Below are 18,462 nucleotides of genomic sequence, written 5' to 3'. Positions count from 1 at the left end.
CCCTGATCGCTGCCCCTCCAAGCACCCCGACCAGCTCTGGATGCTATGCCCGGCTCGACTCCAGGCCCCAGACCCCATCTCCTCCTCCTCCTTGTCCTCCTCCTCCACCACCACCACCACCACCCCCAATCCCTTCACCAAACGGCAAGCTCCTCGCCCATCAAACCAGGCCCTACCTGTTATTGATCTCCCGAATGTAGCTCCCCAGCTTGCGATCAAACATGTCGCAGCGCACCGGCATCTCGAGCTGGTAGAAGGGGTTCTTCATGACGTAGTCGGCGTACATGTCGTACACCCTGCGCATCGTCAGGTCCACGTTGGCCTGCGTCGTGTCGGTGAAGAGCAGGAATTTGGTGCCCGTCAGCGTGGCGAAGCACTGCATGCGGAAGTTTTCCGTCTCGAGGACCTCGAGGCCCGAGGGCGGATCGGGGCGCTGGTAGAGCTGCTGGGCGGACATGCCGCTGCCGGCGCTGCCGCCGCCGCCGCCGCCGGCTGCGGCGCTGTTGCTGCTGCTGCCGCCGGGGTGGGCCGAGGGGGCGGTGGAGGAGGTGGAGTTGCGGTTGCCGGGACCGCCGCCGGCGCCCTGGAGGTGCTTGAGGGGGTTGAGGCGGGCGGTGATGGCGTGGACGCTTTATTGGGGAAATAAGCATGAGCGAGCAGGTGAGAAGCGTGATGAGGAGGGGGATGAGCATACCCGTGAAATGTACCCGCGAGGACGAGCAGGTCGTTGGTGCTGACCTTGTTGAGGCCCTCGTGGAAGGTCCGGTTGTAGATCAGGCCGCCGGCCTTGTTGATGATGATGAGGGCGAAGATGGTCCTGTGCGTTGGAGGGGGGTGGACGGTTAGCCCAGCATCATTCCCCTGACCGGGCCATGGATACAGCGTGGACTTGGGCAACGAACATGTTGGAGTTTCAGGTCATGGCCAGGCGGCCAGAAACACCCCCCTTTGGGCTATGTGCAATTATTTGTCTTTTTCTTTTTTCCACTTCCCAGCTTTTTTTTTTTGAAGGATGTTTCAAGTACAATCCAGCCCGTGGTGAGGAATGAGGCGGTTGTGAGGCGTCGAGGGATGTTTTGAGAGCCGTTGCGTTGGTGAGATGAGCGGCGATCCACTTCCATCCACGCTAGCAAGGGAGCCGAACGGAAACCAGAAACCAGACGCTGTTATGAGGGTTAGGGTTGGGCGAGCATTTTTAGCGGAGTGTACTCCGTCTCATCTTGATCTTCCTTCAACCCATCGTCCTCCACCAAGGTACCTTCGGTTCCCCAAGATGCCGGGACGAAATCGGTTGTTTGAAATCCAGCCATCTCTAAAGATACCGAGGCAACCCGAAAAAACACACAGTCGTTGCGCAAGCGAACGCCATGACACGTTTCCTGCGCTGCGATGTTGACGCAGAACCCGTTCAGCGAAGGTTGCATTCGCCCTGCTCCCCCGTCGAGCTGCTGCCCTTCGGCTAGCACGCCTGTATATTTTTAGATTCCAGGCTTGGGAGGAAACGGCCACGCCTGGCGAACGTACCGAACGAGCGTGAATGGCTGTTCGAGGTCGATTCGGATTTTGAGGTCTGCACAAAGCTGCAGAGTCGCTCAAGACAGGTTCTGCAGGCCCTTCGCCGTCCCCCGCCGTTCGCTATTCCCAGCAGCTTGGTCGCCCGGCGGGGGCATGAGAGAAAGGACAGACAGCCCGGGCATGTCAAGACAATCACTTTCCACGCATGTGGAAATCTTGACAGCTTCTCAACGTCCCGCCAACCCAAACCAAGCTGGCGATCTGCAGGTCCCAAAAGTCCTGTCCGGCAGTTGAAACCCCGCCGGCAGCACCCCCTGACCTCCACGATTTGGTGAGACGCCGAGACAGCCATGTTCCGCGCGGTTCGCCGGCTTCCTGTCATTGGAGCGGCCAAGAAGCCCTCCCTGCACCCAACGGAGACTTTGGCGATCATCAGCTGCCTGTTCTTGACTTTGTCCGTGTCCTGTTGCGTGGTGGGGATCGCGGGCTCCATCGTCGCCGCTAGAGTTGGTCTATTTGTTCCGTGGCCACAGGAAAGCTTCCAGGTGGGTTTTACAGAATGTTCTGAAAGCATGAGGTCCGCCGAGGCTTCAACACAACCACGCATTCCTTGCCGCAGAGCGCAACCCTGTCCCTGAAGCCACGACCAGAGAGCCCGGAAAGTTGATTGTACGGCGGACCCCGTGTCAGGCACGGTTGCCACGTCGGTCAAGGAGGGAAGTGGATTGGCGCGACATTCGAAACGTTAGTCGTAAACGTCAACCTTTACGTTTCGTTGATCCTTTGTTTTTTTGTTTGCCCTCTTATCGTCGTGTCTGGCCGGACATCTGAACTCTCCGACGCGGCCACGTTGGCTTCGCCGTCCCCAGCCTTCGCTCGCTTTTCGATCCTCGCCATCTCGCGACCGTCCTACGGCACCCTCTCGCCGGCGTCCCAATCTCGACATCTCGACGCTCCCTGCCCCGCTTATAGACGGGCAGTCGTGTCCGGGGAAACCAAGAACTAGCTGGGTTTTCTGCCGAACCCCCTTTTCGCCAGATTGCCATCGCGCGAGCCTCGTCGTTCGTTTCTCACCCCTCTTCTTCAGCTGGCCGGCTTCGCCTATTCCTCGTCCGGCCACACCGGGTCAGCAGGGCCTCGTATGACCTTGCAGCAGCAAACCGACACCAGGGCCCGCGCCGCAACCCTGCCTCCCGTATCTTCCCGGCCATGACGGCGCGTCGGCGACCGGCACCGCAGAAACACCTGCAGGTGCCGGCCAACAGCGGCAGCACCACCAAAGATCGCGGCGGCGGCGACAAGATCTACGCCGCGCCTAGCCCGTCGCCCCGCGTCATCAACGCGGCCCCGTCCCTCGAAAAGGCAGAAATGTACGGCATCAACGACAACCGGCCCGTCTTCAGCCGCGCCATGGCGCTGGCGGGTCGCATGTTCATCGAGACGATTCCGCAGTGGCTGGCCGTGGGCGCCATGCTGTCGCTCATTTTCGGAGGGTGCTGCTCGAACGTGTTTGCGCTCGAGTCGATTGTCAAGGTGGAACCGGGATGCGGTACGTTTTTTTTTTTTTTCTTTTTGTTTCCTCTCGCGAGAGGCGGCGCATCTTGGGCTAGCCGGGAGACGACAGCGGGCTGACGGGGTGCGGCGGGAATGAACAGGCACGCTCTTGACGTTTGTCCAGTTCGCCTTCGTCGCGATCACCGGGCTGCCGTCGCAGTTCGACCCGAAGCGGCCGCCCTTCTTCCTCAAGCCGAACCGCGTCCCGCTCCGCCGATGGATCGTCAACATTGTGCTGTTCTTCGCCATCAACGTTCTGAACAATCACGCCTTCAGCTACGACATATCGGTCCCCGTCCACATCATCCTCCGGTCCGGAGGGAGCATCACGACGATGCTCGCCGGAAGCTTGTGCGGGAAGCGATACTCGCGGATCCAGGTGGTGGCCGTGCTCCTGCTCACGGTGGGCGTGATCACGGCGGCGTGGTCCGACTCCCAAACCAAGGCGGTCAGTGTGACGCGAGCCCCTCGAAGGAGCCGAGAAGAAGCAACGAGGCTGACAAAGACCATCCCTCCCAGGCCTCCCCGTCGGACACCAAGTCGGTCGGCGTGGCGAGCTTCGGCACGGGCCTCGCCATCCTCTTCGTCGCCCAGGTCCTGTCGGCCATCATGGGCCTCTACACGGAGCAAACCTACAGCATCTACGGCCCGCAGTGGAAGGAGAACCTGTTCTACTCGCACCTCCTCTCCCTGCCGCTCTTTCTGCCCTTTTTGCCCTCCATGTCGCGCCAGTTTCTGCGGCTCGCCCACAGCGCCCCGCTGGCGCTGCCCGTCCCGCGCTTCCTCCTTGACGAGGACCGCCCCGACATAGCGTCGGCCGTGCAGGGCGCCGTGGACCGCATCCACATCCCCAGCCAGCTCTTCTACCTTGCGCTCAACGTGCTCACGCAGTACGCATGCATCCGGGGCGTGAACCTGCTGGCGGCCGCGTCGTCGGCGCTGACGGTGACGATCGTGCTCAACATCCGCAAGCTGGTCAGCTTGCTGTTGAGCATCTGGCTGTTTGGGAACCGCCTGGCCACGGGGACGCTTATCGGCGCGTGCATCGTCTTTTTTGCCGGCGGGCTGTATTCGCTCGACGGGAAGCGCAAGACAGCGCCGCCTGCCAGGCGAGGCGCAGCCGCGGCCAAGTCGGGATGACGTTGGCAGCAGGCCGAGCGAGGGAGGCTGTGTTGCTTTTGCATGTACATACTACGATTGATGTTGTGTGGGGGTGAATGCGAACAAGTTTACTCGTGAATTGCCGCGCGAGCCGGTGCTGCCCCTTTTGCTCGTCCACGTGCTGGGTTCCGTCCCGTGTTTGCAACGAGGATACGACTTGCTCGATGCGGGCGGCTAGGCGCGGCCCTGAAGACGTCTTGTACTATTGTATACGTTGGGAACCATGGGAACCCTGCCTCGGGAGCTGGGAAACGCCGCCGCCGCCGTCTCCCCCGAAGGGGCTTGGCGTTCCGTCTTAGCGGCCAGCTCCGGACGTCATCGCTTTCCCGACCAGTGGGTTTGCTGGACGGAGGCTGCCGAAGAACGCAGCGTTGCATTGTCCGCATCGACTCCATAGGGCCTTTTCAGACGTACCTAGATAATTAGAGAAAGGTCCAACCGTCAGGCCTTTTTCCCGTTGGGCCTGTGGACCACGGGAGCACAACCACCTCCGCTTAGAGTCATACGCATCTCATACAAAGCTACTTTTTGGCCAGGCACCAGACAGACGGTACGACGGCAAGATAATAAGAGCGGTCAAACAAGAAGCGGTCTGCTGATAGGAGCTCGAGGTGCTCCGTTGAACATCGCCGACCTTCTCATTGGGCCACCAGAACGAGGCCCGTCAGCCAGCCGCAGTTATCGCCAACTCACACCCAACTCACACGGTCTCGGAAGGCCAAGCCTATTGTTTTTTTTTTTTTTTTCTTTATCGTTTTATTGTTTTGTTTTTCGGTGACCCGGTGTATGCACCTGCATCATGTGTGGTGAGTGATAACTACCCAGCTCGGGACGGGAATGCACCTCAACCTCTCTTCCCGCGTCGATTGTCTCATACGCCACTTGGTTCTCCCTTGACCGCGCCCTCTCCCCCCCCCCCCCCCTCCTTCTATCCCCGAACCTTGTGACGCCTGTCTCATTGGAAGGCTGTCACACAAGGGCCAGGCACAACAGCCCCTCGGTCATCCCAGCTCCCCCCCCCCTTTGTGAAACCAACAGTTAATAACGTGTGGCTCAGGGAACGGGCACCCGTACGCGCGTGACAACTCGTCCAACTCCGAGTCCCCGAGGAACAGGGCAACGGAGATGCCAGAGCTCGGATCGGACGACGACGACTATGCCATGGCGAACCACAGCGAGCACGAGTCGGACGTCGGCGTCGACGGACAGGACCGCCAGGGCCAGGGGGACACGTCGGGGGCTCCGAGCCGCGACGACAGCCCCGGCCGCGAGGGGGGCCTCGAGCTGGAAGAGGGCATGCTCCCCCGCGACCTGCCTCATAAGACGGCCTTTTACGACATGGTGACGGAGCGCCAGATGACCCAGACGGACGCCAAGCTGTTCTACCAGCGGAGCCAGGCCGAGAGCCGCACCCAGCTCGGCCAGCTCGCCCACATGACGCCCCAGGGCAGCCCTGTGATGTCGGCGGGCGGCATGACGTCCTCCTACGCCGACCTGGCTTCGATGGCAGCCAGCCTGGGTAGCTTGAGGCTCGGCGATGCGGTGGCGGATCCTCCTCTTCCTCCTCCTCCTCAGCAGCAGCAGCAGCAGTATCACGCAGCCATTCCCGAGCCGGCGATGGGGCTGCCTGGCCAGCGGGAGCCTAGCGGCTTTTTCGGAGCCGAGCCTTTCCATCAGCACGGACGGGCCAGCGGCTACGGCCACGGCCCGCCGGCGGCGGCGACGACGACGAGCTCCGGATGGCCGGCTGGCGGGGGCCAGCCGCTGGATCCCGCTCTCCAGCAGCAGATCCTGCAAAGCGGCGTGGTCCCGGGCATGGGCAGCAGCAGCTTCATGGACGCCGACCCGCAGATCAACGCCGAGCTGCGCGCCATCTTTGGCAACATCCAATCCATCCTGGACAAGCGGCGCAAGTACATCGCGCTGTCGCTGCAGGGGCCGTTTGACAACCCCAAAGACGACCCGAGCTGGGTCATCTATCCGCCGCCGCCCGAGCCGGCGTGGGCCGAGGACCGCGAGAAGGCGGTGCGAGGGGCGGGCAGCGCGGGCAACAGCCTGCAAAACAGCATGGTGCTGCGCTCGGGCGACGCGCCCGCGGAGGCCAAGAGCGCGGGGACGACGCCGCAGCGCAGGTCCGCCGCCAAGAAGCGCAAGCCGGGCCAGGACATCGGGGAGGACTTTGACATGGAGGACCTGCTGCCGCTGCCGGGCGGCTGCGACATGACGTTCCGGCTGGACGAGAACGGCGTGTACCAGGTGTACGAGGACGGCGAGGCCGACAGGCCCATGGTTCGGGTGCCGACCATCAAGGAGTACTACGTCGACCTCGAGGAGATCGTCAACGCGTCGTCGGACGGCCCCAGCAAGAGCTTCGCGTTCCGGCGGCTGCAGTACCTCGAGGGCAAGTTCAACCTCTACATCCTGCTCAACGAGTACCAGGAGACGGCCGACAGCAAGTCGGTGCCGCACCGCGACTTTTACAACGTGCGCAAGGTGGACACGCACGTGCACCACTCGGCGTGCATGAACCAGAAGCACCTGCTGCGCTTCATCAAGAGCAAGATGAAGAAGTTCCCCGACGAGATTGTGCTGTTCCGCGACGGCAAGCACCTGACGCTGGCCGAGGTGTTTGAGAGCATCAACCTGACGGCGTACGACCTGAGCATCGACACGCTCGACATGCACGCCCACAAGGACTCGTTCCACCGCTTCGACAAGTTCAACCTCAAGTACAACCCGATCGGCGAGTCGCGGCTGCGCACCATCTTCCTCAAGACGGACAACTTCATCAAGGGCCGCTACCTGGCCGAGATCACCAAGGAGGTCATTGCCGATCTCGAGTCGAGCAAGTACCAGATGGTCGAGTGGCGCATCTCCATCTACGGCAAGTCGGCCGACGAGTGGGACAAGCTGGCGGCCTGGGTCGTCGACAACAAGCTCTTCTCGCACAACGTGCGCTGGCTGATCCAGGTGCCGCGGCTCTACGACGTGTACAAGGAAAGCGGGCTCATGGGGTCGTTCGAGGCCATCATCCGGAACCTGTTCCAGCCGCTGTTCGAGGTGACCAAGGACCCGACGAGCCACCCCAAGCTCCACGTCTTTTTGCAGCGCGTCATCGGCATCGACAGCGTCGACGACGAGAGCAAGGTCGAGCGCCGCCTGTTCAAAAAGTTCCCCGTGCCGCGCGCGTGGGACACGCGGCAGAACCCGCCCTACACGTACTGGATCTACTACCTGTACGCCAACCTCGTGTCGCTCAACCACTTCCGCAAGAAGCGGGGGTTCAACACGTTTGTGCTGCGGCCGCACTGCGGCGAGGCGGGCGACAGCGAGCACCTGGCGGTGGCGGCCATGTGCTGCCACAGCATCAGCCACGGCCTGCTGCTGCGCAAGGTGCCGCTGATCCAGTACATCTTTTACCTGGAGCAGATCGGCATCGCCATGTCGCCGCTCAGCAACAACGCGCTGTTCCTGGCCTACGAGCGCAACCCCTTCCTGCAGTACTTCAAGCGCGGGCTCAACGTGTCGCTGTCGACCGACGACCCGCTGCAGTTCGCCTTCACCAAGGAGCCGCTGATCGAGGAGTACGCCGTGGCGGCGCAGATCTACAAGCTCAGCTCGGTCGACATGTGCGAGCTGGCCAAGAACTCGGTCAAGCAGAGCGGCTACGAGTTTTCCATCAAGCAGCAGTGGCTCGGGCCCAACTTTCACCTGCCCGGGAGGCTGGGGAACAGCATGATCAAGACGAACGTGCCGGATCGGAGAGAGGAGTTTCGGTATCTCACGCTGATGGAGGAGCGAAGAATGTGAGCTTTTTTTTTTCCTTTTTTTTCCCCTTTTTTGACGCATCCAACATCCAACATCCATGGCACGACGGACCTGACTGTCTGGCTGACGTGAGATACGCACAACAGGGTCGAGAGGTATACCTCCCTCCCCGCCGAGCCGCCGTCGGCGAGCGCGAGCATCATCCTTCCGCGCCCTCTGGCACCCCACGCCGCCTCGGCCGTCATCGCACCAACGCTGGTCCAGTCACCGCCGCAGCAGCGACCCTCGGAACAGCTTCAGCAGCAGCAGCAGCAGCCGCATGCCACACCTCCTCGCGCTACTGCCGCAGCCGCCGCCGGAGTAAGCCCCATCAGCACATCGGTTCCATCCTTGTTTAGTCAGGCTCAAGATGCTCAACAGCACCAACAGCCGCAGCAGCCGCAGCAGCAGCATCACTACCACCCTATCGTAGCGGGTAGCCCCATGCTGATGAGCACGGCGTCGCCCGTGCTGATGGGCCAGCAGCCGCAGGCGGGCCTGCCGGGGTCGGCGATGGGGACGCCGACGCTGGGCCCGGGCGTGGGCGTGGGCGAGGTGGCGAGCGACATCCACATCTCGGGGCACGAGCCCAGGTATTTCCCGGGGTTGTTGACGAGGAGCCAGAGGAAGGAGACGATGCGGAAGGACAGCTCTCACGAGAGCGATCCGCGGTGAGAATGGACGAGCCGGGCGGTGAGGTGCCTACACAGTAGGCACCTAGCCAAGGTCCTGAAACAACAGCATGGCAGAAGTACAATGGTTCCCGGGGGTGTCGTTCCAAGTGGTGAGAGGAACTGAGGCGGAACAAGGGACGCTCGACATGAATTGCTTGCGTCTGTTATAGCACGTGCTTGCCGGCCCCTTGCCGTGTACACGTACGATTTCTTCGCTTTCCCTTAGCTTAGGAAACAAACATCTACCTAGACACGAAGCAGGTTACATGACACGCAACGATGGGGCGCTGTGGCGCATTGTCATGCCGAAGATCCGGAGGCAGCCGAGGACAGAGAGTCTTTGCGAGGGTGTTGTGTTTTGTTTCGGGAGACGGGCGTGACTGATGGTGAAGGTGATTTCCCGTTGACCAAGACGACCGGCCTGATGATGCTGTGGTGAACTTGTTGGAACCGACTGTGCCAAGTAATAATTAACTAGTTGATGAATAACTACACAGTATAGTAGAGTAGCTTGGGCGGGTTGCCCGGGCAGTCAGCCCACAGACGGTACGAAACCATGGGAAACGAAACGCAGCATGATGCATACTGCGTAGTAACATGATGTAACATGACGTAACGCAGCGTGTACACAGTAATGACGAGTAACTACTGCGTAACGATGTCAGGTCGTTCCAGGCCAAACCTTCCCCTGAGTCGGCCCCGCGGTTGCTGGGGCTTGGAAGGTCCACAGAAGAGACGCGGCCCAATCAGCAGGCCCCAAACCACCCGCCTCCCCCCCCCAAACGGCCTCCACCTTTCAGCGCCCTTGCCTCCCCTGTTCCCCGTGTCCCGTCTTTTGGGCTGAGGATCCAAATCTTGGAGGCTGCCTTCCAGGTTTCCTTGGCCCGGGACTTCCAGGTTGGTTTCTCTTTTGGAAAGTCGCTCAGCTCCAGGGGATCGCCGCCCTGTCCACCTGCATCCTACCGACCTACCGACCTACCGACCTACCTACCTACCTCCTACTCACCTCCTACCTACCGAACCATCCTCCCGTCACGGACTCGCCTCCCGTCCTTGGTCTCTTCCATCTCTGGCCCCGTTTCCAGGCTCCCCGTCTCCCGTCTCGTGCTCTCGTGCTCTCGTGCACACTACCCAGTACACACACGCAGAGCACGCCTTCGACCCGACGAAACAGCCGTGTCTCACTTTTAAGCCTTGTCTCTCCTCCCTACCCGCGTGTATCTGCATCCGCGGCTCCTTGCCCACCCCTCCCTTGGCAGCTCAGCTCTCTTCCTGTCGTCAACATCCACCACAGGAGCACCACGGGACATCATCACTCCCACTGCCTCAGACAACAACAACAAGAACAACAACAAACGACGACGACGACGACAACCGCCGGACCCTGACAAGTCATCGCCCGCCACTGCCACTGCCACCACCGCCACCACCGCCGCCGCCACCACTGCGCTCGCCTTCGTCTTTGCCCTCTGCACACCGACCAACAACGTTGCGCGACTCGTCTTCCGATGCCGTCCGCTCTTGTCTCAGTCTCCCAATAGCCCCCCTCCTCCCCTCCCCCCACGCGACTGGATTCTCGACCGACTCGTTTCCACAAGCTCGACCCTCCCCCACAACGTAATCGCTAATCCCCCCCTACCCTACCCTACCCCCTTGGCTTTCACCTCCCCGTTCCCTCGGCAGCCATGGGGTTCGTCGGCGTGTACAAGGCCATCTACGACTACGCCCCGCAGGGCGAGGGCGAGCTGCAGATCAGCGAAGGGGACCTCCTGTACATCATCGAAAAGAGCACAGAAGACGACTGGTGGAAGGCCAAGAAGAAGGCCGGCGCCGACGAGGAGGAGGAGCCGGTTGGCTTGGTTCCGAATAATTATGTCGAGGAGGTGCGTTGACGGCCCCTTTCCCGGCTGTCCCCCTTCTTCCGTAGACCGGATCGCGAAGAAAAAAAAGACTGACGCCAGAGTGCCTCCCCCCCCTGTTTTTTTCTTTCCGCCTACACAGGCCGAGCCCCAAGGAAAGGCCCGCGCTCTCTACGAGTACACCCGCCAGACCGACGAGGAGCTGTCCTTCCCCGAGGATGCCCAGCTGGATGTCTACGACACGTCGGATCCCGACTGGATCCTGGTGGGACACAATGGCGACTACGGTTTCGTGCCCGCCAACTACATCGAGATGATGGATGGGGATGCCAAGGTGCAGGAACCCGACGAGGAACCGCCCGCGCCCACGCCTCCGCCGCTCCCGGCCAGGACTCCGGCGGCCCCGGCCGCTCCCGCCGCTCCCGCCGCCGCTCCCGCCACCGCCGACGTCCAGAGCCCGCCGCTGCCGGCTAGGAGCCCGCCCTCCTCCGACTCGGCCGAAGACTCGTCCTCCTCCCCCGCCCCGCCGAATCCCGCTTCCATGATCGCCGGCTTGATGGCCGCTCGCGCCGGCTCGTCGCACCAGCAGCCTCCGGCCCCGCTCAACCTGTCGTCCCACAAGGACGCGTCGGACGACGACGAATCCGACAGCGTCAGATCGCCGCCGCTCCCGGCCCGGCCGCGCGGGAACTCCCAGCTCTCCCCGGACGCGGCCAGGTCCTCGCGCCCCGCCGACCGCCGCAGCCGCGCCGACTACGAGACCCCGAAAACCCCGACGGCCCCCCTGACGCCGGGCGACTTCCACATGTACAACATCAACGAGATGGTGTCCATCATGGGCAAGAAGAAAAAGATGCCCACCACCCTCGGCATCAACCTGCGCACCGGCATCATCCTGATCGCGCCCGAGTACGCCCAGGACGGGCCCTCGCAGGAGTGGACCGCCGACAAGATGACGCACTACTCGCGCGAGGGCAAGCACGTCTTCATGGAGCTGGTGAAACCGAGCAAGAGCATCGACTTCCACGCCGGCGCCAAGGACACGGCCGAGGAGATCGTCGCCATGCTCGGCGAGCTGGCCGGCGCCGTGCGCGCCGAGGGCCTGCGCGAGGTCATCCTGGCCGGCACCCAGAAGCCCATCCAGCAGAAGAAGGGCGTCGTCCTCTACGACTTTGACGCCCAGGGCGACGACGAGGTGACGGTCTGCATCGGCGACGAGGTGGTCATTCTCGACGACACCAAGAGCGACGAGTGGTGGATGGTGCGCCGCGTCAAGAACCAGAAGGAGGGCGTCGTCCCGAGCAGCTACATCGAGGTCACGGGCATCCTCGACACCCCGGCCTCCAGCGCCGTCGTCGGCGTCAACGCCGGCAAGTCGACCGTCGAGCAGAACCGCCTCGAAGAGCTCCGCCTGACCAAGGAGGCCATCAAGGCGGCCCAGCGCGAGGACCACAAGGAGCGCGAGCGCGAGAGGACCCGATCAGAGGTAGGCCCCGGTTTGCCTTTGCCCGAGCGGAACAGCAGTCTGTCGCAGGCAAGCATGAGTAACACCGACGGGCAGCAGCGCAGCAGCAGACGCGAAAACGGCAGCCGTTCCGAAGCCTCGGGCTCGTCCAAGTCCAACGGGAAGCCCAGTACGTCTTTGTCCTTTGGGGATCTCGCCGCCGTCTGCAAGGCTAACAGCAACGTCCCGCAGAACCCGATCCCGCCAAGGTCCGCACGTGGACCGACCGCACAAAATCCTTCACCGTCGAGGCCCAGTTCCTCGGCGTCAAGGACGGCAAGTTCCACCTTCACAAGCTCAACGGCGTGCGCATCGCCGTTCCCATCTCCAAGATGTCGCTCGAGGACCTGGAGTACGTCGAGCGCCAGACGGGCATCTCGCTCGACGAGGACAAGCCGCTGTCCGACCTCAAGAGGAAGAGCGGCAGCGCCCGCTCCTCGGCCGCCCCCGCCCCCAAGGTCGGCGCGACCGTCGAGCCCAAGAAGCCCGAGTACGATTGGTTCCAGTTCTTCCTGGCCTGCGAGGTGTCGCCGGCCTTGTGCAACCGCTACGCCCAGGCCTTTGCGCGCGAGTCCATGGACGAGAGCGTCCTGCCCGATGTCGACGCCTCCGTGCTGCGGAACCTGGGCTTCCGCGAGGGCGACATCCTCAAGGTCATGCGCTACCTGGACGTCAAGTACTGCCGAGGAAAGAAGGCCGCCCCGGGCGGAGAGGAGGCCGAGGGCGGCTTGTTCTCCGGCCCCGGAGGAGCCTTGCGCAACAACACCCGGAAGGGCCGGCCGGCGCCTCCCGTGGAGACGAACAACACGGTGGACGCCAAGGCGCTCGCGGGCCAAAGGGAGCCGGGTACCAGCGAGGCCAGCGCTGCTGCGTCGTCGCCGACCGCGGCGGCTCAGGCGGCCCCGAAGGCGATGAGCGGGTTCGAAGACGACGCCTGGAGCGTCAAGCCCTCCAAGACGCCCGAGCCTGCTCCCGAGAAGGCGCCCGCCCCTCCCGCCGCCGCGTCCGCTCCCGCTCAGGCCCCGCCGCCACGGCCACCGCTCCCGCCGAGCCGACGCCGGCGAAGCTGACCGGCGCGATGTCGGACTTGTCCCTGCTGACCAAGCCCCTGGAGCCGGAGAAGGTTCAACCCCCCGCCCCGCCGCCGGCCTTGAACCTGGCTCCAGCACCTGCTCCGGCTCCAGCCCCGGCCCCGGCCGCTGCCACCGTGCAGGTTCCCCAGCCCACCGGCGCCACCCCGCAATTCTTCAGCGGCATGCCGCTGCCGGCCGTCAACGGGCAACAACCGCAGGCCGCCGTGGCCCGCCAACGGCCCATCCCGCCTCAGTACACCCAAGGCCAGGGCGGGCTGGTGCCGCCGCCCCCGGCTCGTCCCTTCTCGGCGCCCCAGGTGGGCCCGCCCAGCCAGTTCGCCCCTCCGGCGCTCCAGCCGCAGATGACGGGCTTCGCGGCGACCCAGGTCGCGCCTCCCGGCCAGAGCCTGAACGACCTCGCCCAGACAAGGCTGCAGCAGCAGTACGCCCAGCTGCAACAGCAACAACAACAGCAGCAGCAGCAACAGCCGCCGATGATGCCCATGATGACGGGCATGCAGCCCGGAGTGTTCATCCCGCAGCCGGCGGGCGTCGCCATGCCCCTGGGCGCGCAGGCCGTGCCGGCCCAGCCGCTGCAGATGCAGCCCACGGGCTTCGTCCAGCCGCTGCAGCTGCAGCAGCCCATGGCGACGGGCCTGCCCCCGCCGCTGGAGCCGCAGCGCACCGCCGTGCCGGGCGTCATGGGCGTCGCGCCGGCGTTGCAGCTGCAGCCGACCGGGTTCGCTCCCGCCGCGGCGCCCATGCAGCAGCCGATGCTCCAGCCGCAGCCGACCGGGCTCGTCGGAGCCCCCGGCATGGGCATGGCGGGCGCCGTGGGCATGGCGGGCGTCGGCGGCGGGCTGCAGGCGCCGCCTCTGCAGCCGCTCGTGCCGCACAAGACGGGCCCGCCGCCGCCGGTCAAGTTTGGCATCCCCGAGGGGGGCGCGAAGAAGTTGGCGCCGCAGCCGACGGGGAGGAAGGCGAACTTGGCCGCTGCTAGTAAGTTTTCTTCTTTTTCTGTTCCTGTCCCTTCGTTTGTGGCATCTTGGAGAAAGATGGCTTCATGGATTGCTAACGTTGACAATCTCATAGCGCCGGACAACCCGTTTGGCTTCTGAGCCTTGTCCCAAGCGGGGTGTAGGTAGTAATCGATCCCTCCGGGTTCGCCTCCTCTCGTTTCGAATCGGCTCCGCTATGCCAACAGCAACAGCAGCAGCAGCAGCAGCAGCAGCAGCAGTTTTCAGGATCCTGCCCGACCGCTCCCTCGTCGCCCGGGCTGGCTTGTTCCCGTGCGACGGTCCTCGGTCCCGACCCTAAAAGCTCCCAGAGCATGGAGACTCAATCGACAGCAGCGGTCTGGCAGGCCTTTTCTGGCTTCGCGATCGTGATCACAATCACAATCACCAGGACTGGACTGGACCGTGGGTCCATCCCATGCTCCTAAGCTGCTGGCATGGTGTTGTGTTTGTTGGGATGAATCGGAGGAGGCTGCGCCAACTGGGCTTTTCTTTGCCTCCTGTGCTATGACAACACACAGGTGTCCTCTTCCCTCGGAACGGGTATGGTGGGAGACTTTTTGGTCCGAGAACAGAAAGGGATGGCGGAAGATATATAGAAGGAGGGAGGGTTGAAGGTTTTGGATTGGCTTTTGTTGGCTGTAGTGGTTGGGTTGCGTGAGAATGGACAGGTATGGTCATCATCCATCCATCCATCCATCTTCTATCGCAGTGATTTGTTCTGCTCCCAGACGGCCGGGCATGGGATGCTAGAGGAGAGGGTTCTGGAGGAAGCGTGGCGGGTTGTCTGGGAGCAGCCCCATCGTCGTCGGGTCAGGATGGAGCAGGCTTTTCTTCCTTTTTTCTTTTCTTTCTCTTTCCGTTTTGTTCCATCTATTATCTTGTAGTCGTTGTCATCACCCTGTTCCGCCTGTCTTCACACGCGCAACTACTAGCATAGTATATCATCATCCATCCCCTTCCTTTGTCTTGCAAGGTCTTCTTCTGCTTTGCGCCTCATGACCCTGCTCGCTTGCGGCTCCCACCCGTTCATCCTTGTATTTTCATTCCTTTTCTTTTTTTTTCTTTTTGCTCGACTCGGACTTGGACTTGGTTGGGATCACAGGCACCGGCCCTGGCACAAGGTATAATTTTTTTTTAAAAAAAAAAAGAAAGAAAATGGAGGGAGGGCCGGGGGGAGTGGGGGAAAAGGCAACTCGTGGCCCTCATACGCGTAACCTAGAACATCCCGTTCCTGCCGTTCGCTGTACCTGTCGATACCTACCTACCTACCCACTCACCTATATAGACAGTCGCTCGGATGACCGCCGTCTGGAAGAAAGGTATGCGTCAAAGACAAGTACTGGCATCATGAAGGGCCTCATATACGGAGGATGCCGTAGAGCTTTGAGCCAAGCATTTCTAACGCGCCCGAGAAACAAATGTCATCATGCATCATGTGCCGTCGTCGACAGCGGACTTCCATAGAATACTGCTGGCCTCCCCTGGTACCGACCTAACCGAACAAACTTGAACCTTTTTTGCCCTCCTACTTTTCCACCCGGTGGTTGCTCCATTCCCCGAGGGCGCTCTTCGAACGAAGGCAGAGGGGGTCGTCAACAGGGACACGATAAACCCTTCACGGATCAACGCAGAGCAAAGCTCGCACGCTCAGGTCCTTAGGACGGTGCGTGAGTGAGATTGTAAGCAACCAAGTTGTAACTACTACCTGATGCATTCCCCGCCGGAACTGTATATACCGCGCAACCATAGAACCCAGAGTGCCCGAGGAAGCCCAAGAAACCCCGGACGCAACCCAACAGCGCAGAAAAAGTAGATACATCCCCTTACCTCCCCTTGATGGCCGTTCTGGCCAACCCCAGTCCCCCCGCCAAAAAGGACCACACGCGCAAGCCGTCTCCTCCTCTCACCGATCCCATCATTACACACGCAGCCCGTGACCAGATACAACACCTCCCTCCCGGAAGGTGGTGGCGAGCATCATGATGCCTGCTCTGATTCGGTACGTAAGGTAAGCGGAGGTCGGTCCACATGGTACCCCACGAAACCCTCCTGTCGCCGCTTTACTGAATGGTGCCCTTCCTGAGCTCCTCGGTATCCGGCACGACATCCTCGATGGAATGCGCACGGCGGCGCTGCACGGCGGCGGGGGCGGCGCCCGCCTTGCCCTCGACGGCGGTGGCCTTGGCCGACTTCCCGGCACCGTCGGCCTTGCCGGCGGGCACGGCGGCCCCCTTGGGCGGTTCGAAGCGCTTGCGCACGGCCTTGATCATCTTGAAGAACCAGAACCAGTTGAGGCCGTTGAGGGTCAGGTTGCTGGCGAGGTAGATGGCCATGAGCCAGACGGGGACGGGAACGGCGTCGCGGGAGAAGAACATGGGGTTGGCGTCCGGATCGGCCGGGTCGGCGACGGCGGCGAAGGCGGCCTCGATGTACTCGGGCGACGGGGCGCGGCGGATCGAGTGCCACATGTCGACGTAGACGACGGCGGACTGGTAGGTGCCCCAGACGAGGCGGCAGAGGAAGAAGGTGACGAGCAGGGCGATGCCGTTGTAGAGCTGGGGCTTGGTGCCCGTCATGTTGAGCTTGTCGAAGAACCAGTGGATGTTGAGGAAGGGGGTCGAGAGCTCGTAGAGGATGAAGATCGGGGAGTAGAAGTTCAAGTAGGGGCGCTGTTGGAAAACGCGGCGGGTGGTGGTTAGTTGAGCTTGCCATCGTGGGGCTTGGTCTTGTCGTCCGGAGGGAGGGGGAAACGTACGAATCCAAAGGTGTAGACGGCCAGGGCGCTGATGGCGTGGGCCAGCAGGCCGAGGCCAAAGATGTCCAGGTTCAGCAGGGTGATGCCGAGGTCCCAGACGAAGTAGCCGGCGGCGAGCGCCTGGATCAGCCCGCAGGCTCCCGTGTAGCCCCAGACGCGCTGCTCGTAGTCCATGACCTTGCGCTCCTCGTCGCAAAACATGACCCACAGGGCCAGGGCGTTGATGAGCAGGCTCTGGACGAGCGAGACGACGTGGGTGTCCCAGTTGGCCTTCTTTGCGCGGTGGTGGCGCGGGTAGAACTGGGGGAACAGCCAGGTGGAGAGCACGGGCGACACGACCGTCTGGATGGCCGTGTACAGCAGGGCGGCGCCGATCACCTCGTGGATGTGGTAAGGGAGGGTGGGCATGGCGAGGAGCTCGGCGAGCGGCTCGACGGCCCTGCTCAGGGCGGGAATCGGGGGGATCGGAAACGGATCGCGCATCTTGACGGCGACAGGCGGTAGCGGATCGAGCGTCTAATCAGCCGGGCGTTTTCGTTGGGCCGGAGGAGAAATCGGGGAGGAGGAGGGCCTCCTGTCGGGAGAGCGGCCGGTATATGATGGGGGCAACCAGCGACGCGGATGTCGAGGTGAGCTGCGGCGGATGATGGACCGTTCCAGGTCGCAGCGTGCCGCCGCCAGTCACGGGATGCCGCGCCACCACAGGCAGACACGCACGGAATCCGGCACGGGGACCGGCTGGGCTGCGTGGCAGGTGATAAAACCTCCCACCTCCAAGTCCGAAACAGCAGTCAGTCGGCACCACCAAGCCGGCTGATGCCTCTTGTTGTTGTTGTTGTTGTTGTTGTTGTTGTTGTTGTTGTTGTTGTTGTTGTTGTTGTTGTTGTTGGTACTGGGTGTTGCTTGTTGGAGTTGCGGTGATGGTGGGGAAGTCTAGCGTCGGGTAGTGACTTGTAAGTCAAGGAGGAGGAGGAGGGAGGAGGGGGGGGGGGGGGGGGGGAGATGCTCTGGAGGTTGAGGTTGATCTCTGCCTGATTCACCGGCCTCCTTCCTTCACGTGCTCCGCCTTTCTCTCTTCCCCCACCCAGTGGCTGGATCCAGTTCGGGCAGTCGTGCCTCGGATCCAGGTCCGCAGGCTGACGAAGAGGCTTTGGAGGAAGCGCCCAGCGGCGGACCAGCAACGCTCCATAAACGGCCCCTCTTGCCGCTGTGTTGGGAAGCTTGAAGCCCTGAGACGCCCTGAAAGACAGGCACAACGGCACCCTGGACCCTGGACGCAGCTCAGTTTTGTTGGGACTGACATGGTCTTGGCCTGCCTGTCAGAGCCGCCATCAAGGGGAGCTGACAGGCCGGGGGGTGTCCTCTTGGCCAATCCGAGGGAGGCCCTGCGACCCACATGTGGGGTCAGCGTCGCCTTCCGAGCGGGACTGCCGAACCTGTTGAAGAGAGCGTCCACGGCGAATGCCGTTGGACCCATCGGCTTGTACACAGTAGCATCACATGCACTGCAGCTCTTACACAGTAGTTACATCCGCATTCAG

The 18,462-nt window shown here is 62.5% G+C and overlaps 5 protein-coding genes across 5 annotated transcripts; 3 read left to right on the top strand and 2 right to left on the bottom strand.

Annotated features, from left to right (window-relative positions):
• Positions 1 to 172: 172 nt before the first annotated feature.
• VTJ83DRAFT_5937 (uncharacterized protein) lies at positions 173 to 904 on the bottom strand (the record flags this gene model as incomplete). The annotated part of the gene is made up of 3 exons (XM_071012592.1): positions 173 to 629; positions 695 to 817; positions 903 to 904. Coding segments are annotated over 3 exons (582 nt in total).
• Positions 905 to 2,724: 1,820 nt separating this feature from the next.
• Positions 2,725 to 4,209, top strand: VTJ83DRAFT_5936 (uncharacterized protein; the record flags this gene model as incomplete). The annotated part of the gene is made up of 3 exons (XM_071012591.1): positions 2,725 to 3,064; positions 3,171 to 3,517; positions 3,589 to 4,209. 3 exons carry the CDS (start codon positions 2,725 to 2,727, stop codon positions 4,207 to 4,209), a joined length of 1,308 nt encoding a protein of 435 aa, XP_070865311.1.
• Positions 4,210 to 5,029: 820 nt separating this feature from the next.
• Positions 5,030 to 8,712, top strand: VTJ83DRAFT_5935 (uncharacterized protein; the record flags this gene model as incomplete). The annotated part of the gene is made up of 3 exons (XM_071012590.1): positions 5,030 to 5,036; positions 5,288 to 8,036; positions 8,145 to 8,712. The coding sequence occupies 3 exons, from the start codon at positions 5,030 to 5,032 to the stop codon at positions 8,710 to 8,712; spliced, it is 3,324 nt and encodes a 1,107-aa protein (XP_070865310.1).
• A 1,684-nt stretch (positions 8,713 to 10,396) lies between these two features.
• On the top strand, positions 10,397 to 14,265 carry VTJ83DRAFT_5934 (uncharacterized protein; the record flags this gene model as incomplete). The annotated part of the gene is made up of 6 exons (XM_071012589.1): positions 10,397 to 10,594; positions 10,713 to 12,056; positions 12,132 to 12,204; positions 12,267 to 12,920; positions 13,022 to 14,146; positions 14,240 to 14,265. 6 exons carry the CDS (start codon positions 10,397 to 10,399, stop codon positions 14,263 to 14,265), a joined length of 3,420 nt encoding a protein of 1,139 aa, XP_070865309.1.
• A 1,961-nt stretch (positions 14,266 to 16,226) lies between these two features.
• VTJ83DRAFT_5933 (uncharacterized protein) lies at positions 16,227 to 17,404 on the bottom strand (the record flags this gene model as incomplete). The annotated part of the gene is made up of 2 exons (XM_071012588.1): positions 16,227 to 16,835; positions 16,922 to 17,404. The coding sequence occupies 2 exons, from the start codon at positions 17,402 to 17,404 to the stop codon at positions 16,227 to 16,229; spliced, it is 1,092 nt and encodes a 363-aa protein (XP_070865308.1).
• Between the last annotated feature and the right edge of the window lie 1,058 nt (positions 17,405 to 18,462).

The sequence above is a fragment of the Remersonia thermophila genome, chromosome 5 (genome assembly GCF_042764415.1).
Source record: "Remersonia thermophila strain ATCC 22073 chromosome 5, whole genome shotgun sequence".
Classification (NCBI taxonomy): Eukaryota; Fungi; Ascomycota; class Sordariomycetes; order Sordariales; family Chaetomiaceae; genus Remersonia; species Remersonia thermophila.
Note: the sequence above shows the minus strand (reverse complement) of the source record. Positions and strands in the feature narration are given on the sequence as shown.